This window comes from Myxine glutinosa, chromosome 14 (assembly GCF_964187855.1).
Source record: "Myxine glutinosa chromosome 14, kmMyxGlut1.1, whole genome shotgun sequence".
NCBI classification, from domain to species: domain Eukaryota; kingdom Metazoa; phylum Chordata; class Myxini; order Myxiniformes; family Myxinidae; genus Myxine; species Myxine glutinosa.
Genome location: NC_136274.1, coordinates 43,302,394 through 43,324,106, shown reverse-complemented (window position 1 = coordinate 43,324,106; position 21,713 = coordinate 43,302,394). Strand labels below are relative to the sequence as shown.

The window sequence follows — 21,713 nt, the reverse complement described above, 5'->3', positions numbered from 1 at the left end:
TAACATGTTAGATCAGGTCATGGAAAATATATCATTAATATTATGCCATTATCATAAATGTTGTTATTACTTTTGTAATGAGAAGCGGCTCTGGAGAAACACGACAAAAAAGCCTTGGAAGAACTCCACGTTAGCGGCAGGTAGGATCGTGTTATTAATCCTTGTGGCATATATAGACTACAGTAGATCTACGATCAGGTGCATTCGGCGCCGTGATAAGCATTGGGTGATGTCCGGATTCCTCCAAATTTCTTTGTTTACTGTTATAAAAAGCATTAGCAACTGTTTAGAAAGGTAATCAAACGTGTTTGTGGTTTAAAATATTTTTTACTTCTGAAAGGCCATTGGCCCGTTGCTCACACGAAAACGCCATGATACGCTATTTATAAACGTTGACTCGACGTTTGTTCAAGGAGGAAAAAACCCTTGGGGAGGTGGGATATTATTGGTATTAATATTGTTTTGTAATAACATTAATATTTTGCTATTATCATTCGTTTTGTTATTAGAAGCAGCCTTGAAAAAACGCCACGATCAAGCTAACTTTACACGGATATACGCCTCAACACGCAACCCCTTTGGCGGCAATGGCTCGGAAACCCCCCTTGGTGAGCGGGGGGCAAATTAATGCGCTACAACCTTCATTGTGTAACCCTTAGTCATCCTGTCAAGTTTGGTTGAGATTGGATAAGTAACGATCGAATGTATCGTGATCAAAAATCATCAGACAGACACCAAATTGCGTATTTTAGTTTGATGAATCGGAAAACAAACCTGTAGTTTAACAGTAGATCATTCAAAAGTTTGAAAATGATTCCAAACTGGAAACTTACTGTTTTTAATGATGTCATAAAGGACAAAAACAACAAGGGCTTGTTCCATTACCAATCAGCTTGCTATCGCTTACCAATTAACCAGTCGTTCCTTGTCAACCATTTCGTTTGAGTGCTTTCTCATGTGCTTAAGCCACTTGGTGAACGCTCTACAAGCTGAATGATAATGGAACACACCCCATGCATCAAGAACTAATGTAACGTGTTAAATAAGGTGCTGTAAAAGATGCTGCATCAAGAGGTGTAAACTTCCCCAAAAAATGTTTTCTACAACCTAAAAAATATTTGATCTCAATTGAACTATATTCTTGAACACTGAAGAACACCGGTCGCCCTTTTGTTACTTTCAAAAAACTTCCGTTTAGCAGTACTTGGAAAAAATATTCATGCCCTGAGGGCAGCATAACTATGCGAAAAGCGATGAGAATCAACATTTACACCATCATGCCCTGAGGGCAGAATAACTGTATGAGATTCTGACAAATATGGCGGCGCATTGTGCTGTGTGGTTACCATTATACCTGTTATGCAAGGTTCAACAGCAAAATAAAAAAATATGTAGATCGTGTTCGGAAACGCAAAGAAAGAGTTGAAAAGACCCTTCAGGTGCCCTTTTTCTCAAGACTGTGTGCGTTTAGGTGTTCTATGATCTCTCTAGTTATGAGTGTTTTTGTTTTTGCTCCTTGTATTTAGCAAAAAACCTCAGGCCACAACCAACTAATCAGAAAGATCATATGATGAACCACGCTCTATACAAAGCGCCGAAGCCGTTTCTATGACTACGGTCACATTATTTTATGGGTCGTCACTCCGACACATGAAGTCAGGAAAGGAATTTTGTAATTTGTTCAGGATGCCGGTGAAAGCTCGCCTTTAACATCCACCAACGAATGCTGACAGACGGGACGCCCATTTAACGTCCATCCAAAGGATGGCACAAACATCGATGAATCACCCTGCCTGTGAAACACTGGGATGACAGTTTATAGCTGGGTCGAGATTCCAACCAATGTGAGACAGCTTAGAGGTGAGTGTGTGTATCTCTAGGCCATCCTGCCAGCCCAAACTGGCAGCCCATCTGTGTTCTGCCCCCCAAATATTCCTGCAGGTCGCACAAGATCTGCCAGAAACCCTCTTTTGGTGGAACTGCCAAAATCAAGACTCTCTGCTCACCTTCACTCTTTCATTCCTCTTTTCTCCCGCCTCTGGAACAAACTCCCACACTCTCTTCAATCCCACTCCACCCTCCAGGTCTTTAAAACAGCTGTTCACCACCATCTCTTATCTTCCCCCATCGAAAACCTTGTTCTTTTCTACCCCCGTTAAAACACCCCAAATCTGCCTCTTTAAGTCCCCAACATCTTTCCTGAAATTCCTAGTAATGTTAATTTGCTTTATACCGTGTATCCCCTCCCTCCTCCCCCAGCCCTCCCCCTTCCACACATCTACTGACGTCCCTTTTCTCTACTGTTGTTGTGCTTGTGTGCTTCTCTCTCTCTCCCCCTCTTGTCTCCCGCTCCCTTTATTGTATGTTTTATGTGTCTGTGCATGTTTTCATGTTCAATGTGTTAGCTCTTACACGAGCCTCGATTCTGTATACCAAAAAAAAAACAGAGAGAGCAATTACATTGATAAAAACATTTTTTCATCATGTGCAATTTAAATCTGTTAACTTTCAAAGGGAAACAGGATACTCAATTTTGAGCTTCCATGTCTTGTATTTGAATCCTGCAAACAATGATATCATTATGGTTTAGCATCCACAGGTGGTGCTGCATGTTGAAGTACATTACTTTGAAGCTGACATTAAGCTGGCAGTCCTGGTTTAAATGTAAATGTGAACTATCTCGTGTCATTCGTTTTGGTGTTGCTTTTTGCAAAGCAGCGATGGACAGTTGGTTTTAGAAGTCAAATTCAAAATTCCCTTTGCCAGTTGAGCACTGGCTTGACCATCCCGCCTCATTAAGAACCCTCCAGGTGGTGGCCTGTTGAAAACATGCCCTCCACTGGTGATCAGACGAGATCATTTTCATCTATAATAATAAATGTCAGTGTGTGTCAGTCAGTATGTCTCCTCCATAACTCTAAATCCATGAAATCTAGCGGCCCAAACCTTTGCATGCAAACTATAAGTATAAGAGAACTCAAAGCACTGACGGATCCAGGGGGTGCGCAACCCCCCAGCCCCCCTTCGGATTTTCGATGATAAATGATAAGCTATGAATATCCTGGAGCGGCCCTCGTGTCCAGATTATTTGGAAATAAGGAACGTTCCAGGCAGCTTACCAACGCTCAGAGGTTTCAAATCACTTTGCTTTATTATAAAACACTCCAAGCACGACGGTAAAAAAAAGCCATGGTTTCGTCACATAAATCCACCGTCCAAAGGGAAATCATCCGCAGCAGCCGCTCCAGCGTATATGACGCGAAGATCATGTGGAGATGGCGCAACACATGAGTGGAGCATGAATTGAATATGTGATGAGGCAAACAGTTGTAGTTAATTAGCCTCATTAACTCAGGAGATCATAACAAGCATTTCGGTAGAACTACACAAATCAGAAATTCCACATCAGAAGCTCCAGTAGAACTACACAAACAGGACCAAAAGTCTAACAGCGGCATAGCTGGGCTTGTAAAATATTGTTGCGGTTTTGGGAAAGCACTAAAAAGTAATGGCAACCACCATACCACCAACTAAAAACCACCAACATACCAACCACCAACTAAAAAGTAATCGCAACCCTTCGAATCGTTATTTCTTAACAGTCGATGAATCGACTTAACAGTTATCTTAGCCCCTTCTTCTTATTTCGGGTTAGCATGTTATGCGTTGGGGAAAGGAAAGATAGGTCCTCCACTCATAATGAATAATTTGCCAGTCAATGCACCAGGCTCAAAGGCACAATCAATCAATCATGTCGAGTCTCCTCGGGCAATGATGGCATGCCAGACTCCACGATCCTCCATATACGACCTAATTTCTGCAGTGGTTGCAAGTCCTGTGTTCTGTCTCAGCTGGTCGACGTATGTCAAGTGAAGCCCCCTCTTGAGGCCTGTCCATGCTCCGGCTCCCAGAGCACCAGCTTACTAACTGCTAGGTCCTTATGTCCTCCTGTACGTAGTGTCCTGCCATTCATGGCCTCCGAGTCCTGACCTTTTGAGAGACACGTCGTAGTCCTCTATACAGTATGGTATTTCTGACATGATCTCTCCATGTCACATTCAGGGCCATCCATAACATTCAGGGCCATCCATCAAAGGCACACCATCCAAGCACCAGGTAAAAGTTCCTTTGAGAGAGTTTGTGGGGGCAGGGGAACTTTTCAACAAACCCACCAATCAGGGCCTGAGTCACTTCGGGGGAGCTTGTGGGGTGGAGTAATGGGCTCCAGCAATCGGGAGCCAGGGCATCTCCAGGACACCCCCGCCCCACCCTCGGTGAGTGTGAACAAAGGAGATTGAACATGTTTTTGCAGACGCTGGGCTTGTCTCTCTCTGCTGGGTTCACTGAACTCATTTTTGACTCTCTTCGGCCTGGGACATTGTGATATTGCCACTTAGCACATGTGCTCCACTCTTGTGCCTGGATTGTTCACCCAGCACGTGCCTGCATTATTGACTCTCTTGGTTTTTTGGACATTGTGGACATCCACTTTTGGGCGGTCTCTTTCTGCCCCCTCAGCACGTGTGCATCTGCTCCTGACAGGCCTCTGCATTATTCTGACGCTCTTGGTTCTTGGACATTGTTGACCTGGAGATTGTTTGGCTTGCCTCTGCACGTGATTGACCCACTTGGCGGGTTTCATTCTTGCACGTGTGCACGACGTACACTCTTCTCAGCACGGTCCCCTGGCACTCACTCTGCACAGTTCCCGACACTTCTCACCTGCTCGTGTTCGTGCTGGGATCGACTTTACCTGCCCGTGCTGCTTGGCGGTGGCACCAGGACGGCGGCTGTTGCGAGGAGAGGTATCTAGAGCATCGTAGCCATTTGTGCTAGCAGGTTTCCAACGTTCGTTCGTTCCCCTCCCCCTATCCTTGTGAAAGTGTGCTGGACCCATGTCATGTTTATTTGTAGTAATCGTAGTAAGGCGTAGAATAAGCGACATTTCTGCCTTTTGTCCCTTTTTCTTTCCTATCGATAAGTTTCATTGTAAATATCCATAATAAATCAAATTGTTAAACGTTTTCCTTTCCCTCTGTCCGTGAAAGTATTTTCCTCCATTGATCCGCCATTGCTCGCACCCAGGTTAATAATCAGCCATAACGGATTCAGCATTACCCCGGCGGTTACCAACGGTTTTTGCTCGGCCATCTAAAGTGGTGTACTGCCAGAGGGAACAAGTGGTTACTCTATCAAAGTTCCCCGATTGAAACCATCACGTGGTACAGGTAAGCTATCGCGCGACTGTCCAATTGGCGTTCGTAGTTGCTGGTTCGCAACCTGCCAAAGTACGAAGTTATTCGTGCACGGCAGCCGCGCTTCACGTACCTCGAAAATTTGTTAGGAAAATTTTTATTTTTATTTACTGGTGTGAACCACGGCGGACCAATGTGGACAGATCCCGGTGGGCCTTAGTAATGTGAAAATGGATAATGAAATTACGGTCCAGGTTCGAGAAACGAGAGAGGTGCTCAGTAATAACAATGGCCCCTCATCCCAATCAGAATGGATCACGATGAGGTGGAAGGTACGTGACTTGGGGAGGCGTCCGTAGAGACAGACGGTTTAGTTTTAAATTTAAAACGGCTTCCCCAGAGTGTTACGGATTCGAACCCGGTGCGGAGAAAGCCGACCGGAGGGGTGGTGCAGGGAGTGCTGCATGTCGGAGCATGCATGCAGGCTGTTATGCTTGGAATTCACATGTTGTAATTCACACGTAATTCATATTGGGAATTCACACATTATAATTCATGTTGGGAAAACGGCAGTGACGTCAGGGGAAACAGAAGTGACGTTGGGGTTTGGAGAGTGGGAGGAGCTGAAAGGACAGGGGTTTTTGTGGGCTAATGCTGTGCCGTGTTTCAAGTTACTGATTAAACCGTTGATGTTACAAGCAAGTACGTTTCGCATGAGTGCTGGATACAACATTTGGTGACGAAGATAGCTGATATTTCGTTACCTCCACCTGCACCGTTCCCAGGCGAGCCCACTACAATGGCGGCGATGGTATCAGTCGTTCGAAACTTACTTAATTGCGCTGGATTTACAAGACACGGCGGCCCCACATAAGTGAGCCATTCTTATACACTGCTTGGGTGCGGAAGGCCAGCGGATTTTCTCTACTTTGGAACCGGCAAACGACACATTCCAAGCAGCCTCGGCAGAGTCTTCTCAATCGCTTTCAGTTTCGTCAGCGATCTCAGCGGCCGGGTGAGTCAATGATCCAATTCGTGTCTGCACTGCGAGAGCTAGTACAGTACTGCAAATTTGGAGCACTGCAGGACGAGTTAATAAGGGAGCAGCTCATTGAAAAAACGTCTTCGGTGCAGCTGAGGGAACGGAGCGCCTGTTGTTAGAATCTGATGATCTATCATTGGGGAAAGCAGTGGATATCGCGAAGCAAATTGAAGCAGCTTTAGCAGCGGCATGTACACTGGCAGACACCTCTACAGCGCCATCTCTGGATACTACAGCACAAGTGCTTGTACAAAAAGTACAAAATACCTCCCGGCGTTTCACTAACTGTGGATCATTCAAACATGCAGCCTGGTCCCCGGAGTGCCCTGAAAATGGACAACGCTGGAGGAATTGCCAAAAACTGCACCACTTTGCCCGGTGGTGCCGCTCTTCACCCGTCCTATCGGCTACCGCATCTGACACAGCAATTGCGTCATGAGTCGCAATCAACTCGGTGACCCAGCCAGTTACTGCATTCAAAACCTGTGGATGTTATGTGAATGACAATTTAAATCCGCTTCTGGTTGATACATGGCCAAAGTTTCGACTCTAAATAAGGCAACTTATGACAAAAAAATTTACGCATTCTCCTGACACAGACTTCAGTGGCTATGTCAGGTTATGGCATTACCAACATTACTGTGCTGGGAATGGTCAGCCTACTGGTGCAGTACAAAAACCACACTGCTGCTCCTTCAATTTTCTACATCACCACAATTGGTGCCAATCTGATGGGGCTGGACTTATTCCACAGTCTTCACTTTCGCCTGGCTGATTCCTGTGGCACAGACGTCCTACAGGTCACGACCACCTGGCAACACATGACTCCCACATTGTTTACAGGCCTGGGGTGCATCTCCGACTTTGTACACCAGCCTACAGTTAACTCTGATGTTGCACCGGTCATTCAACCCCTGCACAGGGTGTCCCTGTCCCTCCAGGACCAGGTCACAGCCGAACTACAGCGCCTCTGTGACGCTGATGTCATTGAATCCATCAATGCGTCCCCTTGAATTTCAAACATGGTCGTTGCACGAAAAAAAATCTAGGGAGCTGTGACTGTGTATAGACCTCCGGGCAGTCAACAAAGCCATCATTCCAGATAAATATCCCCTTCCCACCACATAAGAACTCGCCACACATTTCCATGGATCCACTGTTTTCAGCAAACAGGATTTAAAGCAAGGTTACTTACAAGTGCCCCTGGCACCAGCCAGCAGAGACCTCACAGCCATTGTCACGCACATGGGGGTTTTCCGTACAAGCGCATGCATTTCGGCCTTTGCTCGGCTCCTAGCTGTTTTCAGAAAATAATGTCTCTTCTCCTAGTCAGCATACCTGGGGTGTCAATCTACTTGGATGATATTGTGGTGCATGGTGCCTCCCAGCCTCAACATGATGCTCGACAACAACAGGTTCTTCATCAGCTCTCTGCCCATCACGTCACACTCAACCTCCTCAGGGTTCCAGAGATATAATTTGTGGGGTACAAGATCTCAGGGCAAGGAATCACTCCTATCTTATCACATGTTGACACCATCCATACACTTCCGGAACCACAGTCAGTATCTCAACTGACATCCTTCCTGGGTATGGCCACATATTATCTCCGTTTCCGACCACAGTTTGCCTCTACTACAGCCCCACTCCTCAAAAAGGATGTACCTTGGGAATGGACCACGGCTTGTAGTCACGCTGTACAGACGCTTAAACATCAGCTCACTTCTGCTCCCACGCTAGCGCACTTCAGTCTCACAGAATCCACGATGGTTACCTGTGATGCGTCCGGGGTGGTACTGGGTGCTGTACTGTCACAGCTTAATGATGGTGTTGAGAAACCAGTGGCATTTGCTTCCCGTCCCCTCACTCCGGCTGAACAAAAGTTATCGGTGGGTGAGAGTGAAGCATTAACATGCATTTGAGCATACGAGCGCTGGCATCTTTACCTCTATGGCAGAACCTTCACGATGCGAACTGACCATGAAGCTCTCACAGCACTTTTGACTACCAGCGGCTCAGGACATAAACCACACTACGGCAACTCAGGTAGTCAGACCGTTTGAATCAGTACAATTTTACGTTACAATTCACGCCGGGCCGCCAGAACACAGTTGCAGACCTTCTGTCAAGAGCAGTGGTTTCACCATCAACTGTTCAGCAGAACCTGATCTGGTGCAACTGCTTCAGGCACCCCTGTCCACTGTCGTCTCCATGGAATCGCTTTGGAAAGGGTCGCAGGATGACGCTCTGTTTACCACGCTCCATACCTACATCAGAGGGGGGTGGCCGTCCAACGTGGAAGGGGAACTGTTACCCTACTACAGAGTGAGGGCAGAATTATCCTGCTGGGTGGATGTCTGTATTGCCAAGGGTCACCGCACCTTGATTCCAGTCTTTTAGAGGGCCGGTTTTGCGAATGGCACATAAGGGACACCTTGAAGTAGTAAAAGTTAAACAGCGCTGCAGGGACATTGTCAGGTGGCCCACCATCGATCACAACATCAAACTGATGGTCAACGATTGCACTGCACGTCTCCTCAGCGGAAAATCCTCTCCACCAACTCCGGCCTCTCTATCCCCGGTGCAGTGGCCATCCGCACATTGGAAACACCTCCAGGTGGACCTCTGTGGAGAAGTGCATGGTGCACCAGCCCATGTCCGTTACCTTCTCGTGGTGTGTGATTTCCATTCAAAGTGGCCTGAAGCTTTGCTGCTAGGGTCAGTCACCACTCAATCGGTTATTCAAAGGCTTGATTCATTGTTTGCCCGGTGGGGTCTCCCAGATATCATTACCACAGACAACGGGCCCCAATTAATTTCCACTGACTTTACAACTTACCTGGCAAAGAGAGAGCTATCAAGCACATTAGAACAGCTGTATACCATCCTCAAGCTAATGGAGGTGTGGAACACCTCAACCAGACGCTAAAGAACAGCATCCGTGCTTCCTGACCAAAGGTTGGCAGTTTGAAGCAGCTCTCCTGCAAACACCCCTACGGCCTACACCTCCGTGCCTCCAAGCACACAACTACAGAGGTATCTCCAGCATCACTGATCCTGGGAAGGGAACTACAAGAGCTTAAAATGTAATCTTTTACTCGGAGAGTTTCAGTTGCAGAGCGGGTACACAGGAGGTGGCAACCGTAGTTTGAGTCGCATCCTCAAGGGAAGCCCATGTTATAATCTTTTAAAATGGTATGTGCTGTTTGAAAGTGATAGGTGGTATTGCTATCCTGTTTGAAGGTGCTGTTTTAACATACTCTATTTCTTTCAATCGAGTACTAATGCCGACAGGTGTAACATAGTGTGATGTCATATCCTTTTTCCAGGCTCCGCTACCTGTTGGGCACCCCGAGGGCTTTTTCCTGTGTCGTCACTTCCGGGAGTAAACCGCTGTTTGGACGTTTGCTCTGTGTCTCTGAATCCCTCGATTTGCAATGCCATTAATCTCGTAAGGACTTTACAACAGGTGAGACCAAACCCCCAACCCCCCACTTCCAATAAAGTATCCCTACCAAATGCAAATTGAAACCCATCCCCCTACCCCCTTTCCCCTCAAGTCCCACCACCAAACGCAAATCAGGAACCCCTCCTCTTTCTCCCTGAAGTCCCCTACCAACACAAGTCCAGAACACCCCCCTTGCCCTCTCTACTTTCCCTCCCCTCCTTGGTCCCCCACACTCCTCGCTCCCACTCCCTCCTCGCTCCCACTCAAACTCCCTCCTCGCTCCGACTCCCACTCCCTCCTCGCTCCCATTCTCACTCCCTCTTCACACCCCCTTCCTCTCCTCTCTTCCCCCTCTCTCTAGTTCCCCTCCTCCTCTCTTCCCCTCTCTCTAGTTCCCCTCCTCCTCTCTTCCCCTCTCTCTAGTTTCCTTCACCCCCCCCCCCCCCCATCCTCGCTCTCGCTGCCCTCCCTTCCTCACTCTCCCCTCCCTCCTCACTCCTCTATCCTTCCCCCTCTCCCTCTCTTTTGCCCCTCTCTCCCTCCCCCCACCCTCTCCCACTCTCGCCACCCCTCTCTCACTCTCCCCACCCCTCTCTCACTTGCGCCCATCCCCTCTCTCCCCTTTCTCTCTGCCCTCTATCTTTCACTCTCGCTCTCTCTCTCCCACTCCTCTCGCTCTCACTCCTCTCTTTCTCTTCCTCTCTCTTCCCCCTCTCCCCCTCATAATATTCCTGTCAGTGAAGCGATGGATTGTATGTGTGTGAGTATTTAAATAAATTCACATGCATGTGGTTCCTATTCATATAGAGCAGAATCCATTTACATTTGAGGGACAGAAGGTGGGAGGGCTATTTACAGTCAATTGGACCTACAAAGACAAGACATAGCTGCTTCCACAGAAATTACTGGGAGAATCAATAAATTTAACTTGCTATGTAAGCAGGAAGAGAGTGAACATTTTTCAAAAGCAAAGTGCATTGCCTTGGTTAAAGAATGGTTGTAATAAATAGGGTGGTTAATGGGGGATTTTGCAAAGACAAAAACGATTCATAAAACTCTCAATGATGATGAGGTGATCAAGAAACGTGCTTAGGTTATACGAAACAAGTCTAAATGGTATTCATTTGTTGAGCCAACATCTACCAGTTGTAGTTTGACTAACTCCAATTACCATTTTCACATGCAGTTGGCTGACGTCAGGTTTACACCATTGTGTCACCCTATCGAGATATATTTGAGTGTGTGGAGTGAACTGTGTACACACCATGTCTGCTGTGACATATTCAAATACTAATGAACAACCTTGAAGGCCTCTGGATTCCTATGCTAGACTTCTGTCTAACACTTAGCATTGCTGGCTTGAAAGACCCAATTATATTTCTCACCTGCAATTGACAGAAACCATTGATCATCTCACCTGTTCGATTTCCTCTTTCTGTGAATGGGATTTCATAATTGTACTTCCCAATTATTTTTTTAACTGGATACGAGCAAGCTCACCAACAGTTCTCATCCAACCTCAGTGGCTCCAAAGCAAAAACACAGACAAGTGGCGCAAATACAGGCAAATACCCGCCTTATTAGGTTTGTCCTATAGCCGCTTCCTGCCTGCAGGAGGTGAGGAAGCATTGCTCCCATGTAGAAGAGGGTGCAAGAAGGGTCTTAACTACAGACGAGTTAGCTTGCTTCCACTTTCCTGTCTTCAAACAACCTGATCTCTGATCATCAGTTTGGATTCCATCCTCATCACTCAACTGTGGATATGCTGCTGCTCCTTTATCAGCAATAGATGGAGGCCCTAAATCTTAATCAAGAGATCGGGACCGTTTCCTTGGATGTATCTTGGGCATTCAAAACAGTCTGGCATCCCTCTTTGCTTGGCAAGTCTGTGGCATAGAAGGCAGCCTTCAATCCTGGATTTCCGACCTGTCCTCCCCACTCATGCAGTCAACGCATTGCTGTCAATGAAGCCCTCATCTCCCCTCTCTAAGTGGAGACTGGAATTCCCCAAAGCAGTATTTTGGGCCCAGTGTTGTTCCTCATCTTTATAAATAAGCATTCTGATGCTTTGGAAAACTATGTCCAACTTTTTTCCAACAATCCACATTGTGTGTGAATCCCACTGTTAGGCAGACTGCAGCGGCGTGACTCTCTGCTGATCTACAATTGATTCGTTTCTAGTCAGATAAATGGAACACGTCTTTCAATCCAGAAACATCTCAATGTCACACTATCGCTCTGGAAAGATTGTCAAACAAACTTACCTATCTATTTCAATGGTTATCCACTGAAAGAAGTGCAGTCTCTTGAACTTCTAGGCCTCAGCATCAGCCATGACTGCTCCTGGGACAACCACATACCAAAGCTAGCCCCCAAAACCAGCCGCAGATGGGGCATCCTCCGTCGATCCAAGTCTTTCCTTGGAAAATCAGAGCTATTCACAGTCTTCAAGGCCTTTACCCATAGCTCTGCGGAGTAATGCTCTCCTTTATGGACTGTTACCCCAGCATTGCTTGCATGTCTCTTCTGGATTTCTTGGAATCTAAAGCTCCAAACATTATTGCAATCTCCCATGACGAGGCCACAGCACAAGGTTGGTTGCTTTCACACCGCAGGCAGGTTGATGGTCGCTCTGTTGTCTCCGGCCTCTTCTCCGATATCACTCCTCTGCTCTCTCAGTCCTCCGACCTTCCCCATCAACTCCAGGATGTACAAATTCATCTAGTAACCCGCTCCTGGGTAATCTTCCAAAATCCAGGCAGACTGCACACCTCAACTCTTTTGTTTCTCATTTCTCCTTTCTCCTGTCTGTGGAACTGCTTTTAAGAGGCCATTTTTACTCACTCTTCCCTCCATTGGCTTCAAGCAGACAGTGCACCGCCACCTCATGTCATCCACCATCCTGACCCATGATCTTTATTATCCCCATTAACCCTTGATCATCTGACCCTGTTGCTTGCTGATTTAAGTACTCTCTCTCTCTTTCTCTTTCTCTCTTTCTCTCTCTCTCTCTCTCTCTCTCTCTCTCTCTCTCTCTCTCTGTCTCTCTCTCTCTCTCTGTCTCTCTCTCTCTCTCTCTCTCTCTCTCTCTCTCTCTCTCTCTCTCTCTCTCTCTCTGTCTCTGTCTCTGTCTCTGTCTCTGTCTCTGTCTCTCTCTCTCCTGTCTCTCTCTCTCCTGTCTCTCTCTCTCCTGTCTCTCCTGTCTCCTGTCTCTCCTGTCTCCTGTCTCTCCTGTCTCCTGTCTCTCCTGTCTCTCTCTCTCCTGTCTCTCTCTCTCCTGTCTCTCCTGTCTCTCTTCATTTCCTGCTCCAAATACTCTCTTGTGGTTGTGAACAATTGTTGCCTGCTACCCCACTTTCAATTTAATCCATGATCCCCACTTTTTCAGAGAGAGAGAGAGAGAGAGGAGGGAGAGGAGAGGAGAGACAGAGGAGAGACAGAGGAGTAAAAAAAGAGAAAGAAAATATTACAAAGCTGTGCAGTCATTCAACTGTGAGACTCATTTTGCCACCAGTTGTTGGTACGACATTGTGGAATGACCCTGCAACATACATGTTACAAGAAACACACCAGAAGCAAGACAAAGACAACCTCACATATTCCAAGTACAAACGGCGTTAAAAAGGCAAAAGGATGTAGGGATGGCAATACCAAAACGTATGCATACACGGTAGAGATGGAACCATGAAAAGACTAGAACTGCATTTGGTGGAGCGCATACCTCTGCCAGGATAAACAGTTCACGTTTTGTATCCCACTGATAGGCCGGATCTGGATCTGGACCAGAACCAAAATCTAATCGGCTTGTTCTTGTCAACTAACCACCTCATCCGCCAAGTTTTGTCAAAATGTCGTCTACAACTTTTTGAGATATCCTGCTATATATTGGCTTTGGCCCTATTTTTCAAAAGTGAAGAATCGCTTCAAAAAAAAATCGAATCATTCGGTCTGTTTCACACACCCAATCTCTCCACCAAATTTCATCCAGATCTGCCCACGACGTTTTGAGATACCCAGCTCACAGAAAAACAAAGAAACACACAAGAAAGATGCCATGCGGAGCACAAAAGATGCCGTGCAGGTAGCGAGACTGTTCTGGCAGTCCACATTCCCTGTTGAGCTTGGCGAACGTGGTTAAATGGGAGTAATTCTGGATGTTCCACCGAGATGCTGCCAACACTCCTCGGAATCTGGGTCGAAAGTCTCGGTGGGTAAACACTTCGAAGAATGTTGATTTTCAGCAGCGGTAAAGATAAAAAATAAGCAGTGGTGAAACGAGGGGTGGGAAAGATGAATATTCCACCAGCTAAAGGCGATCCGAAAATGGCGAAGGAAAAAGCATGCTCACGGAAGTGTCTTTCGTGGGGAAAAAATACCCAGGAAGAAAAAAAATTGGCAGGTCCACATGGATAGTTATCCACATGGATAGTTAGGCCGCAGCAAGGGACATCTCTGCCGATAGTCCCGGGGAAAGTGAAACACGGTGCAGTCTGGTGTTTGACCAACTCCACGACACTTGTCTTGAAGCTCTCAAAACCACCAGAGAAGTATTCTCCCACAAGAATGTTCGTCCTCTTTTTCTTGTTCTTCTCTCATTTCTCATGTTCAAGTTCTGGGAGTTGATTGGTTGTTCCTGGTTTTAGACCACACCTAGCTATCAGAACGTCTGCTAGGAGCATCAGTATGTGAGGGACAAGATTGGTGAATTAATTCCGCCCTGTTGTTTGGTCATGTAGAAAATGATGCATGTAAATATGATGATGGTGTGACTCGTCGTTTTCGCCAAATCGCTTCCCTTCATCGGCATGCTCACTAAGCGTTGTGCGATGGCTGTATAGTCCAATGCGGGACACACAGAGTCTACCACAAACATCACATGCATAGACTGGTCCTTTTGGAGATGGACGTCAGCAGGTTTTCCTTTCTTGCCTTCACTGTCTCTCGATAGCAAGTCTCTCACATTCAAAATGGTCCAGACCTTTGCCGCAAATGTTACGCCAAACGGACCTGTGTGTAGCCTGATGTTCCCAGGTGACAAATAGAATGGCACAAGACTTGAGCGTAGACTTAAGGATGTCCTAATAGCACTTTCTTTGTCAGCCACTTGACCGTTTACCAAATTTAAGTTGGCCGTAGAAAAGCGTTTTTGGCATTCTGTGTTCTTCCATGTGTGTGCGGTGTCCTGACTTGCCAAGCTGGGCCTGAAGCAGGAAATACTCAATTCCTTAGATACCACAGCGGTCTAGGATTGAGGTGTTAGGGATTCTGTGTCACCAGACGATGCCAATTAATCTTACGCTGGCATCGAATATGGAATATAAATATAGAAGCCACTTCAAACTGATGTTTTGTACTTTAATAATTTACATTAGGAGTTGTTTTAAACTTTAAAACCACAAAACAAGAATGATATGTGCTAAAAGCTTAACAAACATGATTTTGTTAACTTTTAAAAGATATTTTGTGGACGGCAGGTATTTGCAAAAGATACTTGGACTAGTTGGTCATTTCTCTGTATAATTATTTTTGACAAACAACTTTTATATCAATCAATCAGCCATGCCTAGATTTGGTAATCCCTTTGTACAGAGGTACCGCGATAGTTGTACAGCAACCAAATGTTGTGTCTGTGTTTATTGTTGTTGTTGTTGACCATTGATTAGAGCTTTATTTCAGACTTTACCTTTAAGTTTATGAAATAATCTTTTTGAAATTGCCATTTCTCCAAACCGATCCATCAGGATGTACTTTGGCGTGAGGCTTTTCTTGCTGGTGTTGATGTGCCGGATGGGCTGGATGGGCTCAATGCGCCGGTGGTGGGCTGCAACTCTTCCCTGTAATGTCACACAATTACATTCTGGTTTTGAAGTCGATTGCAGTGGTCAAAAGCTCACTAAAATGCCCAAGGATATACCGATAAACACAACCAAACTAGTGCTGGCACAAAACCATATCCGGTAAGTGGTGCAAGTCAACATTTCATTTGTCTTTAAATGTTGTTGCTGCGATGAGTTAAACACTTCCTTTCAATGAAACTGAACTCAGGAAGACCAATATATCATTATTATTATAAAAACAGCTTCATCATCCTTTTTCTGTCCTTTCAGAACACATTGCCCCTTAACGTCCCGCTCTTCCCACATTTTCTGTTCCTTTACTTTAATCTCTGCGCTTAGGCATCCTACATCACCACTTTTCTTTGTGGATTGAATAACCCTTCCCTCAACCTAGTTACTATATCCGTCTTTATTTGGTAGAACTTGGTTACGGCCAGTAACCCTTTCCTATCTATACCCAATGCACACCCTGCCGCCCCCTTCCTCGCCCCACAGCATGTCCAGCCTCCCCCCATAGTGAACCGTGCCCCCCTCCTCCACAGCATGCCCAGCTACTGCCTTATCTACCCATCCCTCCTCCATAACAGTGTAGTCCAACAATATTTGCAGTCTCCATTCTAATATTACTGATCTTTTCATTCAGGTTACTTTTGCAGCTGCGGACACAGTATTCCCAATTGAAACGTTGCTTGCAAAGGATGTCTCTGCTTCCTTGGATAGTCTCTTTTCTCTCGATGTTCTCTCATATCTCTCCCTGGCCAATGGACAGTCTCTCTCCCTGGATGTTGTCTTTTCAGTTTTGACAGGCCCCGCACCCATTGCAGTGGTGGTGTTGCTGTCTATGTCAAGGATTCCATTGTCCACAACTCCTCCTATCTTCCTGGAATACATTATGCCTCTCTGAAACCACCTAATGTGTTTGTCTGTGTCGTATTGTTCACCAAATTAAGATTACTTATATATTTATATGTATGTGTATACATACATTACCGGTCAAAAGTTTTAGAACGCCTCAATTTTTCCAGTTTTTATTGAAATTTACGCAGTTTAACGTCCAATGAATAACCTGAAATGGCACAAAGGTAAGAAGTAAACTGCTCGAGGTTAAAAAAAAGTTTAGGTAAGCAAAAACGGGAAAATAATGTAAATTGCACAGTTACAGTGCATTCAGAAAGTATTCAGACCCCTTCACTTTTTTCACATTTTGTTATGTTGCAGCTTTATGCTGAAATCGTTTAAATTCTTCTTTTTTTTCCCCTCATCAATCTACACTCAATACCCCATAATGACAAAGAGAAAACAGGATTTTAGAAAGTTTTGCAAATTTATTTTTTTTTTTAAACGGAAATATCACATTTACATAATTATTCAGTCACGTCATCATATATATATATATATATATATATATATATATATATATAAAACAGTTTGTGTGTGTGTGTGTGTGTGTGTGTGTGTGTGTGTGTGTGTGTGTGTGTGTGTGTGTGTGTGTGTGTGTGTGTGTGTGTGTGTGTGTGTGTGTGTGTGTGTGTGTGTGTGTGTGTGTGTGTAATGTTACCGATAGACTCCGAAACGGAGAGGCTCACGTGCTTGATATTTGGCATAGACATGGCCATTGAGCCTGGGACGAACATGGCTGAGACTGTGGCGGACACAAAAGCCCACTGGCGTGGTGACATCATCCCGCGCACCAAGTGGGCGGTGGCCACGCCCGAGGGGTAGGCGTGGCCTCATGATATACACCGGGCGCCCAGCCCGGAGCGGGCCAGTGTTACAGTGAGCTCCTACAATAAAGACGTTTATAAGTTACCGCTTGTCCGCTTCCTCCTTGCTCGCAAGCAGCGCGCGTAACGCCGCGCTTTACTGGTGACCCCCTCGACGTTGGATCTGCCGGAGCGATCCTTCCACACGCGACGCCATTGCCATGGCCAACTTCGTCAAACTTCCGGAATTTTGGGAGGCTCAGGCCGAAGTCTGGTTCGTCCAGGCCGAAGCCCAATTTCAGCTTCGGCGCCTCACCGGCGATGACACGCGCTATTGCCACGTCGTCGCCTCCCTCGGGCCCGGCACGGCCGCTCGAGTTGTGTCCGTCCTTCGCCACCCACCGGACGGCCACAAGTACGAGGCACTCAAGCGGCTACTCCTAGCCACGTTCGGCCTCACGGACGACGCACGGGCCGACCGCCTCCTGGATCTCCCCTAGCTCGGTGACACGCGCCCGTCGGTCCGAATGGACCATATGCTGTCACTGTTGGGCGACGAAGCCCCCGGTTCTCTATTCCGGGCGCTTTTCCGGCGCCAACTTCCAGCGCAGGTTCGCCTCGCGTTGGCCGGGACCGGGCTAACGGAACCCCGAGCATTGGCAGCCGAGGCGGACAGGTACTTCGCCGCTTCGGACACGTGGGCGAGAGTCGGCGTGGCCGTCACGGCCCTCGAGGCTGATGCTGCTGATGCTGCTGATGCTGCTGTTCCACAGCATCAGCTTCTACAGCATACGCAGCATGTTCCACAGCATCAGCTTCTACAGCATGCGTATACGCACCTCGTGAACGCCGCCACGCCCCGCCCACCGCCACGCCCCGCCCACCGCCGCGGCGAAAACCGCCACCGCGGGGAAACCCGCCAAGTCCACCGGCCTGGCGGAGCCAGCCGCGCTCCTCCAGCTCCACCACCTGGTGCTGGTTCCACGCCAAGTTCGGCCACGAAGCTCGGCAGTGTCATCCGCCATGCTCCTTCAACAGGTCGGGAAACGCCGGGGCCGGCGCTCAATAGTGGCGATGAGCGCCGGCCGTTCGAGCAGCCTGCTGTTCATAACGGACACCTTCTCCGGGCGCCGTTACCTGTGCGACACGGGAGCGCAGGTGAGTGTCATTCCCGCCGGCACGTCAGACAAGCACGCCGCGGGTGGGGGCCCCGCGCTGCTTGCCGCGAACGGGACGCCCATCCGTACGTACGGAGAACGCTGCCTCTCTCTGCGGTTTGGAGGGCAGGTTTTCCGATGGACGTTCGTCACCGCCGACGTGCCCATGGCACTGCTTGGCACGGACTTCCTGTGCGCTAATGGGCTCCTGGTCGACGTCAAGCGCAGACGTCTTGTCCAGGCCGAGACGTTCAGCTCGCTCGCTTGTGCGTTGCCCAGCTCAACGAGCGGCTTGCCAAGCGGCTTGCCGAACGGTTCGGTTCCGGCCACGTTGGTCTGTACGCTTCCGGCAGCGGACGCATTCACCCGCCTCCTCGCCGGCTTCCCGGCCCTCACGCGGCCCACCTTCTCGGCGGGGGCCGTCAAGCACGGGGTGGCCCATCACATCCCCACCGTCGGGCCACCGGTCTACGCCCGGGCACGCCGCCTCGAGCCGACGAAGCTGGCGGTGGCAAAAGCGGCGTTCGCTACCCTGGAGCGACTCGGCATCGTTCAGCGCTCAGAGAGCGCTTGGGCGTCGCCGCTGCACATCGTGCCGAAGCCCGGCGGGGGATGGCGACCGTGCGGGGACTATCGCCGTCTCAATGACGCCACGACTCCCGACCGCTACCCCGTCCCCCACATTCAGGACTTTTCCGCCCGTTTGGCGGGCAGGTCCTTCTTCTCGAAGGTGGACCTCATACGCGGCTACCATCAGGTCCCCGTCAGGCCGGAGGACGTCCCGAAGACGGCGGTCATCACGCCATTCGGACTCTTCGAGTTCCTGCGCATGCCCTTCGGTCTGAAGAATGCGGCTCAGGCGTTCCAGCGACTGATGGACAGCGTCCTGCGCGACTTGGATTTTGTCTACGTCTACCTGGACGATATCCTCATCGCCAGCGCGTCCCGCGAAGAGCACCTACGCCACCTCCGCACGCTCTTCAAACGCCTGGGCCAGCATGGCCTGATTGTGAACCCCGCAAAGTGCCGGTTCGGCGCCTCCACAATCGATTTTCTGGGGCACCGTGTCACCAGGCACGGAGCCGTCCCCCTGCCGGCCAAGGTGGAGGCGGTGAAGGGGTTTCCGCGCCCCCGCACGATCAGAGGGCTGCAGGAGTTCCTGGGCATGGTGAACTTTTACCATCGGTTCCTGCCCCGTATCGCCCAGCTCCTGCGCCCCCTGCACGAAGCTCTCCGAGGTAAGCCGGGCAAAGGCGACGTTACCTGGACCGAGCAGATGGACACGGCGTTCACGGGCGTGAAGCTCACCTTGGCTAACGCCACCATGCTCGCGCACCCGGCGCCCGATGCACCGATCGCCCTCACCACCGATGCCTCGGACTACGCGGTGGGCGCGGTGCACGAGCAATGGGTGCGTGGAGCTTGGCAACCGCTGGCGTTCTTTAGCCGGCAGCTTCGCCCGCCCGAACGCCGTTACAGTACCTTCGACCGCGAGTTGCTCGGACTTCACTTGGCGGTCAGGCACTTCCGCCATCTGCTCGAGGGCCGTGCGTTCACTGCCTTCGTCGACCACAAGCCGCTGATCTTCGCGATGGGCAAGGTCACCGAGCCGTGGTCGGCCCGGCAGCAGCGTCACCTCTCGGCCGTGTCCGAGTACACGATGGACATCCAGCACGTCGCGGGGAAGGACAACCTGGTGGCGGATTGCCTTTCCCGGGCCGTCGCCCACGCAGTCCACCTCGGCATCGACTATGCCCGGATGGCAGCGGACCAGGCCGCTGACCCCGACGTCCAGGCCTTGCGGACCGCCGTCACGGACCTCCGCGTCACCGAGGTGCCGTTCGACGGCGTGGGCGTGGCCCTCTTGTGCGACGTCTCCCTCGGGCGTCCTCGCCCCATCGTGCCCGCGGGCTGGCAGCGCCAGGTGTTTGACGCCATCCACGGCCTGTCCCACCCGGGCGCGAGGGCCTCCCAAAGGCTGATCGCCGACAAGTTCGTCTGGCATGGCCTCCGGAAGGCCGTCCGCGGCTGGGCCAGGACGTGCCTCGCGTGCCAGCGCGCCAAGGTGCACCGGCACACCCAGGCCCCGTTGGCCCCGTTCACGGTGCCGGAACGCCGGTTTGACCACGTCCACGTGGACCTGGTGGGACCTCTGCCCCCCTCACGGGGTTTCACCTACGTTCTCACCATGGTGGACCGCACCACCCGGTGGCCGGAGGCCGTGCCCTTGGCGTCGACAACGGCGGCCGATGTCGCGCAGGCTTTCATCGCCACCTGGGTCGCCCGGTTCGGCGCCCCCTCAGACATCTCATTCGACCGCGGCCCCCAGTTCACCTCGGAGCTCTGGGGGGCGGTTGCGCAGGGGCTCGGGGTCCGGCTGCACCGAACCACGGCCTACCACCCCCAGGCTAACGGCCTGTGTGAGCGATTTCACCGCTCATTGAAGGCCGCGCTCCGTGCCACCCTCCGCGACGGCGGCTGGGTCGACAGGCTCCCCTGGGTCCTGCTGTGCCTCCGGACGGCGCCCAAGGAGGACCTGCGCGCATCCGCGGTGGAGTTGGTCTTCGGGCAACCGCTGCGGGTGCCTGGGGAATTCCTCCCCGACTCCACGGCACCATGGTCCGCGGCACAGCAGCGCTCCGCTCTGCAAGAGACCGCCCAGAGGTTCGCCCCGGTGCCAACGGCATGCCACGGGCACCCACCGACGCACGTCGCCCCGGAGCTTCGCGCGGCGGAGTACGTCTTCGTCCGCCACGATGCCCATCGGACACCACTGCGGCCCCCGTACGACGGGCCTTTCCGCGTGCTGGAGACCGGGGCGAAGCACTTCACCCTGGACATCGGCGGTACTCCTGACCGCGTTTCGGTAGACCGCCTCAAGCCGGCCCACCTCGATGTGGACCATCCACCGCCAGTGGCCCGACCCCCACGTCGGGGCCGCCCTCCTGCGGGCGGACCCCCGGCACCGCCCAGCCCCGCCGCCACGCCGCCCCCCGGTCCTGCACCCATCCCAGGGGCAGCCAGGGGCATCCCACCTGGCATCCCTGCACCCCGGACGCCGCCGATCGCCAGGGGGCGCTTCGACCGGGTCATTCGTCTGCCCCGCAAACTGGCCCTCCAGGTGCGCGGGAATTCTGGGGGGGGCGCGTGTGGTGGACACAAAAGCCCACTGGCGTGGTGACATCATCCCGCGCACCAAGTGGTCGGTGGCCACGCCCGAGGGGTAGGCGTGGCCTCATGATATACACCGGGCGCCCAGCCCGGAGCGGGCCAGTGTTACAGTGAGCTCCTACAATAAAGACGTTTATAAGTTACCGCTTGTCCGCTTCCT

The 21,713-nt window shown here is 50.2% G+C and overlaps 1 protein-coding gene across 1 annotated transcript in view; it reads left to right on the top strand.

Annotated features, from left to right (window-relative positions):
- The first annotated feature begins 4,686 nt into the window (after positions 1 to 4,686).
- The window catches only part of LOC137439712 (toll-like receptor 7), a 41,867-nt gene continuing 24,840 nt past the window's right edge, over positions 4,687 to 21,713 (top strand). The window contains exons 1-3 of the mRNA XM_068135748.2: positions 4,687 to 4,805; positions 9,567 to 9,706; positions 15,427 to 15,642. Of these exons, the coding sequence (XP_067991849.2) occupies positions 15,428 to 15,642 (215 nt within the window). The 5' untranslated portion in view covers positions 4,687 to 4,805; positions 9,567 to 9,706; position 15,427. The remainder of the gene's footprint in view (positions 4,806 to 9,566; positions 9,707 to 15,426; positions 15,643 to 21,713) is intronic.